A 12548-nucleotide genomic window follows, 5' to 3' on the forward strand; every position below is an offset into this window, starting at 1 on the left:
TTATAAAAGGGTATGTAAATTAAAACAATCTTAACAAAAAAACATATCGAATTTCTAAGATATTCACAGCCGTCATTCATTAGGCCGTATTCACAATCAGTTTTTCTGGGTTAAACAAACAAACAAAAACAAAACAAACCATTCAGTCATTTCTCCGTAGGGATAGGCAGATAGGTTAGAATGCCATATCATTCTGTCTTTGCATACAGACCTCGCTTCCTCTTCATTCATACATCTTCTCATGCACGCACGCTGATTATTCCTACTCTTGACATGTCCATCTTCAAGTATTTGATAGACTTGATCGTGTCATGTATTTCTCAGTCTTCCTCGTTTTTTGCATCTATCAACATTCGCATCGTAGATCCTTTAAGCCGTTCTTTCGCCGTCCATTTGCTCTACATGTGCAAACAGACACAGCACCCCTTTCTTGATTCTGTCGATAATGCATGTCTCGGCCTTACAAAGTTCAAGGATCTCGAGATTTGTGCACCTATCATACATTATTTTACCACACATTTTTTTTATTTTTTTTTATTTTTTATTTTATTTCATTGGAAAGCCAACAGACATTTATACATTTATAAGAATCAATTATACCATAAATACATATCATAAAGTCCAATTAGAGGCTTCCACATAATATTGTTATTGTAAATGTTGTCACATAAAAATTATACATAACATAAAATAACTAATCATACAAAACTTGTAATATTACTAGAAATGTAAATGAATATTGGTCACACAGTTGCACATTACAATAAATAATACAACTATAGTTGACCATACAGTGTTCATTTAATATGTGCCTACATATACATTTGCCTGAGGGATCGCATTTCGACAGCATTTAACGTACTTTCATAATCAATTTTCCGATTTCATACTTCGCTCCCATACATTAGAGTTGGCACTAGAACTCCATTGTGAATTGCCAGTTTTGCCTCCTGCGATAAACATTTATTTGCCAAACTGGGTGTTCTGTACTGTAATTCACCACTAAAATTAAAAACTTTTGTGGTGCAAATAAAAAGTGATTTTTCTGAAGAATAGAGGTTTTGTGCTGTAAATCATCACTGTCATTGGGCCTCCGGGCCTGCTATGGTAGAAAAAAAATCACATAAAAGCATAGAGTATGAAACAACAAAGATTTCAGATTAACAAGCTGCATATAGCAACTATGGCGAACCCCAATGATGGATGCTGTAATGCGAACTTCACACGGCATAATAACCCAGAAAAACTTATTGTGCAAAATAAGAATGTAAGGAGAGATAAAAAGTCAGTTGTCCTTACGCAGCGGAGGGAGGTCCCTGTGGCAGGGGCAGGCAGGAGGGGGCTGGGGCGGGGCATGGCTCCCAGAAGGGCACGGGGCGCGCGCCTCTCCAGCCCCCCACGCGGCCTCCGGCCCGGCTCCGTGCCAGCTGCCGGAGCTGCAGGGTCCAAGCGTGACGCCCGAATGCGCCTCTCAAAATTACTGTCAACAGAATTATAGCAATCAGTTTTTTTTGCATCACAACAGGCCAGGAGGCCCAATCCCGGCCTGAAAAAAAACACATTTGAATTATTGTGTCCTCACCGGAATCCAAACCCGGAACCTTCCGTGCGTGAATCAAGCGTCTTAACCACTACACCGATTGATACATTTTTGAAAACATTACGATTTTCCATTTAAAGCCTATTACAAATTTTAATTATGATACCAGACTTTATTAGTATTTTTAAATAAAAAAAATGTTATGTATCACTACGGTGAGTACATTCAACAAACAATTGTCCTAGCCTCGGGGTAGCGCAGGACCAAGATGCGTTCACTGTAGTGATCGCCAACGTCGGGGGACCTGATAAGGCACGGCAAGAAAAAGAATAAGATGTATAATAAATATTTTTTTATTCTCATTTAATATTTTTTCATTTTAAATCTATGTAAACTTAATGGGTCTTTTACTGTTAAGAAATTTTTGTTGTATTATATATTGTCTTACTAAATAAATAAAAAATCAAATAAACTCACTTTACCTAAAGACGAAAGTTTTTGGGTAATGAATGGACTAATTTTATCAACTACAAATCAACATAAGTGGAAAATAAGCAAAACAAAAACAGCAAAAAAACACAAATAAGAAATGTTATTTAAGTTTCAAAGGAGCAGCTTAAAGCTGATATGCTTAAATCTATTTTAACCAAAGTTAGTTATTTATTTATTTAAAAAACAAGTTATTTAGACCAGCTTTTGCAGCAACTTATTCCAACCATCAACAACCAATGCTTTCGCGGGTTAAGGTTGAATCTGGTACTCTCCAGCCCAAGACTCGAAAAGTCGAGCATCTTGTTTTAGTTTGAACATGGAATCCAAATACGTATCATCTTAAATTTTATGTAGGTAATATCAATGTTGTTTAAAATAATTAAAAATAATTTATACTTTTTGGTTTTGGGAAATTAACAATATTTTAACAAACAGCTATTGAATAAGTATTTTTAAAAATTAGCATGATACTCTCACAATTTTACCATAAGTTTACTAAAAAAACATAAAAATATATTTTCTACATACCCGTGAGAGTTGGTTGAGGATCTTGATCATTGGCAAGAGGTTCTTCTAATAGAGCTAGTAAAGTACTGTCATCTGTGACAAAGTATCGGAACCTGCAAGAATTATCCAAGTTTACAGAATAATGTTTAAGTGATATTTCTAATAATGAGTTATTTACAACTCGTTGAAAATGGAAATATTAGGGTAAATCATAAGAAAGCAAATATTTCTTTTCATATAAAAAAAAAAATACAAAACACATTTTAAAAAAAGAAAAATTATGAGTTAAAAATTTGTAGTGAATTCGTCAATAGTCACATGTAAGCTAGCTATATCGCCTATCAGCCGGAAAGAGAGTCACATGCTTAAACATCACACAAAACGCAAGACCTGCAAACAGAGGACGCTGTCAAAACTATATAAAACAAAAAACTGAAGATAGATTGATCTCTTTTCCACGCTGGCAGCTTTTCAACAAATACGCGTTATTTAATATTTAAAGCTCTTGATTGTAAATGATTCTTATCATTGTAAACTCAGTAAAAAATAAATATCATGTAAGTAATCTTCATAGCATATCATCTAATAAGAATGACCTACATAATTCCAAATAACTGCAACTATCTAATATCAGATTGGGAAATTCTTCTAACGGATCTTATCCAACGATAAATCTAGTAGAAAGAAATGATTACTTTAATGGAAGTATTCTTAATGTACCTGTGAATAACATTTTGTGGGGCAGCAGCGCAATGTCGTGCCAGCGAATGTTCCTCCAGGAGGGAACCTAAAGATGCTGCTCCATTGGCACTAGGATAACCCCCAACCTAGGGAACGGCCATTTTCATTATTTTTAGGACTTTGAAATTGATAAAGAAATTTTATAGAATACGAGTTGGCATGACACAAAATAAATATAATTTTTAGTTAATACAATACAATATAGTCAGGTCAATGCAATGCCAAAATCAGAAAACCATAATAAAAAAATATTGGGATTTGAAGCCGGCATTTTAATAAATTTAAACGTTTTGCTAAAATACTACTACTACTACTACCATCACGCCATTTCACCGTAGGGGTAGGCAGAGAGAATGGACCGCCACACACGTCTATCCTGGCATATATTCCTAGTTTCTTCCACATTCATACATTTTGTCATACATGCTCTTCGGTTCTGTCTGCTTTTGACATGACCAGACTTAAGATTTTGGTTTATCTGATCATGCCACGTCTTCCTTCGTCGTCCATTCGTTCTACATGACCAAACCATCTCAGTGACCCGTTCTTAATCTTATCAGTTATATTTGACTCAGATTTATACTCTCGCCTGATTTCATCATTCGTCATACATTGATGTCCCACACATTTGTTGAAGAGATCGCATTTCAACCGCGTTCACTTCGTTTTGCTAAACCAGCTACATTATAATAAAACAATGGGTCTTACATCCACAATTTCATACATTCACTGTAGTTAGCTCAGTTGGAAACTGATTTTTTAAATATATTTAAAAATTGTAAACATTGCCTTTTTTTTCCCAGTCACAAATGAAAAGTTAAATCTAAGTTCTGCTGAATGTGGGAGTTCAGCGGTTTTAGTTTATTTGTTAATAGACTATCAAACTAAGCAAAAAAAAAGAACTATTATCAGTGCTATGATTTTTTTAAAGTTTTGTAATTTTTAAATTACTCCGCCTGTGATGTCACTAGTTGTCATCGGTGAGTTGCCTGATTACTTAGTTGGCTTCCCGGAAACCGGAAACCAGAAATCTATCCAATGCTGTAGTCGATTACTTGATAAGCAAGAACTTGTGACGTAGATCAAAGCAGTTGATTTTTATAAAAATCATTTTTATGAATTTTTAAACATTTTTGAGAAACTTTGCCATATATTAAAATACTCTAATTTTTACTGCGTGAAAGAAAACATATTTTATATCGGAATTTCATAGCACTGAACTTCCTTATTGCAAGCATATAATTTGTCTTTAACTCACCTGTTCTAGAATCAGTGCTAGTAAATTTTCTGCCGCATCTCGTACTCTCATAGAGACGGGTTTCAGTTCCTTCTCATCTTTCATCTTAATTGGCTCTCCCAGTTTACCTAAATAAATTTAAATTTGAGAGAAAAAAAACTACATCTTAGTAAAATAAATTAAAATTTGAAAAAAAAAAATACATTTCAGTTAAATACATAGTTTCCACTTATCCAAAACAAATTTAGCCCATTTTTTATGTTATTAACACTGTACATTGTGAACAGAGCTTATTCCAACCACCATCAACTCCATTACTCAGAAAGTGCTTAAGTGGGTTTAGGTTAAATCTGTTTTTCTCCAGCCCGAGACAATGGCCTCAAAGTCGAATGACCTGTTTCAGTTTTAGAATGAAATTTGTCTGTTATAATAGAGATACAGAGTGAGACGGTACCAACTGAAGAGATTTTAGGGATCATTGCTCGGGCTGGGGTTGGGGTAGGCAGGCGCGAGTGGTCTCATTGTGTTCCCACCATCGTTCCGTCTTTAATTGTTACCATGACTTGGAATGGAATGTCTTAAGGTTTCATTGTGCATGTGTTTTATGAAAATAATTATTTGGTGGTCGACACTTCGGCATACCGACCCTTCTGCTAATATGATCAAATTACGGATTGAACAATTGGAAGAAACTGGAAGTACAATACGAAAAGGTAAACATTGATAACCCAGAAAATTTAGAACCTCTTAAAATGTGAAGTTGGTTAGAGCAGCAGTTGAGAAGTCAAATGCTCAGTTCGGAAGGGGTTGCTTAGATGTCACACCGCTCTGAGGAAATTTTTTAATAAAAATTGGTCATTTCCATCCCAAATTAATGCTTGTTTAAGAATTGAGTGTTATTGAATACGCAAACCACTAAAGTCACTGTCAGAATATGCTTCAACAAATCCCTCCAAAAGTAACTTTTTTCTGTAGCGACGAAACCCATTTTGATCTTTTTGGAGCTGTCAATAAACAAAAATTTCAATTTCTGAAAATAACCTAGGAAAACTTCACAAAAGACTACTCCATTGAAATCACAGCCATATTCGTCCAAATGAGGCAAAAATCATGTAAAAACTCGGAAATCACATTTAACAATGTATTGCTGCTGCAATTTCGTTGATATTATTTTCAAAATATGATATGAAAAATGGGATTATCTAATAATTTGAATAAAGTAAACTGCTTTTCTTTAAATTATATTATTTCTAGACTCTCAAAACTACTCAGTCGGCTCTGCTCCCCCCTGTAAGTGCAAAACCAATAGGAAGTCCTTTAAAAGGGTTTTCGGGTATGTGGAGGGAGTGCAGGTACCTTCCCCCATGGAACCCGAGATGCCCAGCTCCAATGTGTCATATATATATCGCACATCCGATGACTTTATTTTATCGGATGTGCGAAATGAGCATCCTGTTTCAGTTTGTCTGCTGTAGTAGTCAGTTACCTTGGCTCTTGGAGCCCGAGATGCCCAGCTCTACCACCTCCATGACAGTGTGCAGGCAGTGGGGGTCCTGCAGCAGGGGTGAGGGCGCAGGCAGCCAGGCGGCCAGGCACTGGTAGGCGGCCACAACAGACGAGTGTACGTCACGCGAGTGCGCCGGAGGGGGGCGCGAACACTGCGCGCTGATGTAGTCGCAGATCCAGCCCACCGCGCGCTTGCACTCCAGGATATCTGGAAGACAAAAATTCATTACAAACGTCTTCATTCAAAATCATACTGAAACATACGGGTACCAGAACAGAAAATCGATTCATAATAAAAAGGTCTATATCGTCTTGCCATAATAACTTCCTAAATATGTACCTACATGCATGTAGGTATTTGTGATTTCGGTTGTTCTGTATTTTAATTAAAAATATTATGTTCCATGTATTTAAATTTTGTAATAGGTTTTATCTGATTTCTCTGTTCTATTTGTTGTGTTTTATGGAATATTATTTTGTTCCCTATTTTTTTTTAATGTTCAACATTATTATTCAAACAATTAAGTAGTCTTTTTGTTCAATATTTCAATAGTTCAAGTGGGTAATTGGTAAATAAGAAAAGAACACACAGTAACACTTTATTCTAAGGATATAAAATATGATTTCTCATATCAACTTACCGATAACAATATCTGAAGCATGCAACATTCAAGCAATTAAAACACAAATATGTTTACATATTTATACATACTTAAAAAAGTAGATATCCATTGAAAAAAATAATAGCAAGTTGCTATTATTTTTTGCAAGCTTGATACCATTTTTACTAATATTTGGTATATTGGCTGATTCTGGCGTTTTATGGTTACTTCCCGATTTCGGCCAGTTAAATGTATTATGATCCGTTGTCTTCAGTGCCTGTCATATTTGACACTGACAGATATTTTGACATATTTTTATTTAATTATTTATTTCATTCTCCACTTAATTCATTAGCTATGTGCGATTATTTCTTATATATTAATGACTACTCTTATATTTTTTTATATCGCATATTAGGCAAAGATTATACACGTAGTATTAGGTATACAAATAAAACTAATGTCATTGACCTTCCAGCAATCTTGTATATTTTCATACTTTACATATTGGAATACTGCTTAGAAAAAACATAGAAATTAATACTAGAATTTGAATTTTGATCAAAATACTTCAGTGACTGCGAACAAAATTGGTTTGTAAAACACAACCGTCAGTTATCGTTAGGAACGGTCAAAGATTCGTAGCACTTAAGGAAGTTTTAAAGAATGTTTATAAAATCGACCATTCAAATCTTATTATAATACTTAAAATGTGAATCGAGTTGTGGCAGAGTAAACAAGTTTAATGTATAGGTTTTTTAGTGAGTTTATGTAATATAAACTAATTAAAAAAATATATATAATGGAGTTTTAATTTGTCACTGAATTGATTGAAAATCTACGATATTACCACTGGGCCACTACCACAAAGTGTATATAACCACAAAGTATCGCTGATAATATTATTAAAAATATTATTAATATTATGAAGGCTTTGTTATTATTTTGTACATAAACAAAGTATGAAATTTTTATTTTATATATGCTCATTTCTAAATACCGTTGGAAAAAAGATTTGTCATGTAACACAGTGGCGATACAATAATCCTACTATACCTGAGCGACTATTATGGAGTCGAGCAAAACCAGCCAGGAGTTCCAGAGCGGCTAAAGAAACCACTAAATCTGACTTCCAAGAAGATATTAGTCGATGACACACCAGGTATGTAGCTCGTACCAGCAATGCAGCTCCTAAATATGTATAAGGTTTTAATCAGAAGAATTTTTGCAGATTAAAACTTTCGGGAAAGAAATTAATTTGTATTATACATGAAAACGATATTTGAGAAAATGTGTCAAGTTTATGTACTTCTGTTAAAATAAGCATCGGAAGAAAGTCACAATAAAAATTTATGGGATACATGTTTACTTTAAAGAGCATTTTATTTTTAATGTACGTAATTAAGGAACCCGAAAAAAAAATTACAATAATTTGGCTTACATAATTTGTAATAAATGTGCATTATTCAAATAAAATTTTAGTAGAAACTTAAGTTTTGCAATTGGACAGTGCTATTATGTAAGATATTTATTAAAAATCAACTTTGAAAACGAGAAAATGAAAAATCGAAACATAAAAAAAACCCAGTTTGGAATACTTCATACACATAATAGATTCGGGTTGTGGTACTGTGGTTAGTGTCGTGGACTCACAGATCAGAGGTCCGAGGTTCGAACCACACACTACTTTAACTTGAAGTCTATTTTCCAATAGTGAGTTATTTACAACTCGTTAGAAATGACCCCAAAATTGAAATATATGGGAAATTTTCATTTAAAAAAAAAATGAATAAGAAATGTGTAAGCAAATTTTTAAAAAGATAATTATTGCGCAATTGGTCTACATAATTACTACGTGCAGAGCTGTAAGAGTTTTGATAAAAGAAATAGGTTCTAAGAGTGTCTTGTTAAACTTCAATCCAATCTAAATTACAATTTCAAGGTCAAATGAAATAAAAACTCATACCGAAAATACAAACCAACAATTGAGGGGAAGGGAAGGGGGGGGGGTTAAGCAAAAATGCCACTGTCCATGATCATTGTTTATGGGAAGACCAACAAAACCAGTAGCAAAAAGTCTGTTTAAGGGATACAATTATTATTTTGTGACATAAAAATTAAAAATACAAATCAATGGAGTTCTGACAAAGCTTTAAGCAAACAAAACATGGAAAATAATTCTTAAAATATAGTAAACCATTCGGAAGCAGACAGCACTGATTTGGATATGATATAAGATGATACATACCCAGTTTATGTCAGCACAGTTAAGGAGATGCCAGTTTGCAGGTGTGATGCTGTGTTTTTTAAAGTACATTTACGGAGACTGGATTGTTGTATACATGCGAACCACGAGCTCACTGCGTGATATCACGTGATTGGCCCATTTCACACCATGGCAAAAATCCACATGGCGTGATAAAATAACATAAAGAGGATTGATATTTATTGTCTTATAATTACTTTTCTATTTATTGTACGCAATAACTAGTACACCACGAGGCTGACTAACCTTCTCTTGATTTTCTTTTGCAAGATTTCTACCTCTGAGCAGCCGCTGAGTTAATTAAAAAAATAATATCGCGGGGTATTTACTACAAGTAGGTAACATCAAAATCAGGATAATGAGTTAACCACTAAAACACATTTTTAAATCTTTCTCCAAGAATGCTACAAACAGACGAGTCATGATGCATTTATGTAATAATATGATTTGAATGCACAATTTTATTATTTGTAGCATTCATGGAGGAGGACACAAAAATATGTTTTTAATGGTTAACTCAAAAATGCTGATTTTTAAAATGCCCAGTGTAGTAATTACCTTACGATATAATAAATGTCAAACCACCTTCATTTTACTGTGCCTTGTGGATTTAGATGATACATGTAAAATGCGCCATTCTCTGTTGGATGTCAAACGGCTGGTTTGTTTATTTCGAAGTTCTAGTAATAATGAACAGACAGTAGTGAAAATACGCTTTTGGGAATTTTGAGCTCTTAGAACATACATTGTAGAATGATTTACTATACTTAAAACATAAAATTTCACTCAAACATAAATAAAACAAGTGTAAACAAATAAACAACGAAAAATGGGGCAAAAAATTACCAAAGCCGTGAGTTGATGGTTCAATGTCTCTTAAAAGCGTATCAGCATTTGAGAAATCGTCGATGGAAGATAGAGCACCGTGTAGACTGTCCACAGAGCTGGTTCCGTGGCTCGTACTGCCCCCTTCTGATCTTCCTGGATCCCGCACAATACAAGGCACAAAATATACACAAGCAAAGCCACAAGGTAAAGGTGAAACACTGTGTTACTTGGTACAATTAACATTACAGATAATCAAACATGACATACAAACAAAACTGATCAATGATTGGCCACAGATCAAAGCCTGTTTATAATCCAAGAACTTTTTTAATATACCATTTTAATCAGAATATGGACTAAGTGATAATTTGAATAAAAATATCTTTAAATATGTAAATACTAAACATTTATATAATTGAATCAATTTGGTTGTTTGGATGACATAGTTATTTCACATATACATAAATAATGTGAAAAAATATCATAAAGTTGATAAATACTTACATTAAGGGATTTAAAATATAAAAAAATAATGGAAAAACACGATATTGCACCAAAACAAGCATGTTGTTGTATGACATTGTACCAAATGTGTAGTGATTTAGCAACCAAATGCATTTTTAAATTCTATAAAAAATATTTTAAAAACATGTGAAAAAAGCAGTCATATTTTTTCAAGTCACAAAAATGTTTTTACCTACATATTATAATGCACAATTTTGTTGGATAGCATTAAGTTTTAACTGGAAAAAAAAATAAGCAAAAGGAAAATAAACTAGTTAAAAAATAATCTGATTTAGGATATTTCCACATTATTATGTGTAGTGTAGATGAATAGTGATTGCTTACATTGTGCGATTTTTCTATTAAAACTATTGTGCAAGTGACTGAAAAAAATTACAACACAAACAAAAAACAAAACAATGTCTAAAGCACTTCAATTAAGACAGCAAAAAATAAAATGTGAATTAATACATAGATTAAATATAATGTAAGACACACTTTTTAAAATTTACACGGTTATTGGAAAATACATTTTATTAAAAATGATAAAATATCTTAAAATTTGGCTTAAAAATATTCCTATTTGAAGTCTAACTGAAATATAATTGGTACGATACAACTTACTCTAAAAAGAATATTTGTAAAATATTCATGATGTAAATAATTAATTTATATTACAAATTGAATGAATGCAAAAAAAAAAAAAAAAAAACAGTATATAAACCAGGGCCAGACTGCGAAACTTCAGGGGAACATTCCTAATGGTGAACTTTAAAAAGAATCCTAATATTTTTTTTCCAAAAACTCATTTTTTAAATTTTTTTTTTTATAATTATTTTTTCTGAATTTTTGTGCCTAACAATGTGTGCCTATGTAAGATTTACAAACCTAAAATGCAAACCTTTTTTACTACCTTTCTTCTATACTTCACTCGTTAACTATAAATCTTTTATTCTTTTTTTTACTATACATTACTTTTACTGAGTTTAACCATAACAATTAACTATGTTTTCTTTATATTACATAACTTTGTATTTAACTTTAATTTTGTACAAATTGGCTACGGCCATTAGTTATAATAATAAATAAAGAATTTAAAATAAAATGAATTTTTAATTCTTGAGACTAGCCTTCTACAAATCCCTAAAACTTCCCTACAAAAGCAAAGAAAGCGGCTGTGGGGAGGGGTAGGGGTTTGTGGAAGGGATGCTAGTCCGAGAAATTAAGGATTTACTCCATTTTGAGATTTAAAAAAAAATATATATATATTTTTTAAAAATGTTTTTTCGAAAAAAAATATTAGGATTTTTCAAAAAGTTTACCATTAAGAATGATCCTCTGAAGTTTCACGGTTTGGCCCTGAAACGGCGTGTATATTAGTTACATATTATCAATTTAGAAAGAAATTTTCAAACGTACAGTAAAACCTCAAATTACGTTTTTTAAAGGACCAACAAAAAAATGTAAATAGGGTAGTGAAAAAATTACGCAGAGATGTTTGAACCATTTTTTATTGCAACTTTTTGAATATGATATTCATAAACAAAAAATGTCCGTAAAAACACAATAAACCATTTTAAAAATTACAATTAAAACATGAAAATGGCATCAATAATTTCGATTATCGATTTAACTTACCAACAAGTTGGTATAATGATAGAGACTAACTTCAAACTCTTGTGCTATTAGTTTTCAGAAGTGATTTTGACTTTTTCCGGCCAACAAGCTGGTATGAGAATTAGAGACTAAGTTCAGACTCTTGAGTTGTCAAAAACACGAAAATGGCGGCAATAAATGCTCGCCATGCATATTAAAAAGTCTTTAAAATTACAAATATCTATAAAAAAGTTGGTTTAATGATAGACACTAACTTCAGTTGTCGGGCTGTCAGTTTTCAGTGCAGATTGCAAATTTCTCCGACGTTAATTGCGGGAAAAAATGTAAAACTGGGTTTATAATGTACTAAAACAATCAAAATTCAATGGGACTACAAAAATTATACGTAAATTGCGGAAAAAACGCGAATTGCGAGAACATAGTTTCGGGGTTTTACTGTAATAATAAAATCATTATCCCTTTCTGAAAGAATACTAAATTATATTACATATATTTACGGTTAAATAAATAAATGAAAAATGTGTTTCTACACTTCAATGAATTCAGTAGAATCAATAAAGAAAAAAACGAAAACTCGACACTGGCTAGAACACCCCAGTTAGGAGGTAAAAAGGCCATAAAAAACGAAGAAGAAGAATTAGTATGAAGAAACTAGGATAAATTTTATGATAATTGTACAAATACTAAAAACACTGTGACATTTATGCG

General features: G+C 32.7%; 1 protein-coding gene across 3 annotated transcripts in view; it reads right to left on the bottom strand.

Annotated features, from left to right (window-relative positions):
- Positions 1–12548, bottom strand: part of LOC148280700 (ral GTPase-activating protein subunit beta) — a 47600-nt gene that overhangs the window by 9740 nt on the left and 25312 nt on the right. For 2 of the 3 annotated variants that reach the window (XM_088227978.1, XM_088227976.1), the window contains 7 exons: positions 9738–9872; positions 7682–7816; positions 6004–6231; positions 4539–4645; positions 3260–3366; positions 2561–2652; positions 1300–1480 (listed from right to left, as the gene is read on the bottom strand). In XM_088227978.1, coding sequence (XP_088084104.1) covers positions 1300–1480; positions 2561–2652; positions 3260–3366; positions 4539–4645; positions 6004–6231; positions 7682–7816; positions 9738–9872 — 985 coding nt within the window. The remainder of the gene's footprint in view (positions 1–1299; positions 1481–2560; positions 2653–3259; positions 3367–4538; positions 4646–6003; positions 6232–7681; positions 7817–9737; positions 9873–12548) is intronic. The other variant, XM_088227977.1, reaches the window with a different exon arrangement.

Source organism: Micrasema longulum, unplaced genomic scaffold (genome assembly GCF_059751315.1).
Source record: "Micrasema longulum isolate JH-2025_06_02 unplaced genomic scaffold, ASM5975131v1 h1tg000549l, whole genome shotgun sequence".
Classification (NCBI taxonomy): Eukaryota; Metazoa; Arthropoda; class Insecta; order Trichoptera; family Brachycentridae; genus Micrasema; species Micrasema longulum.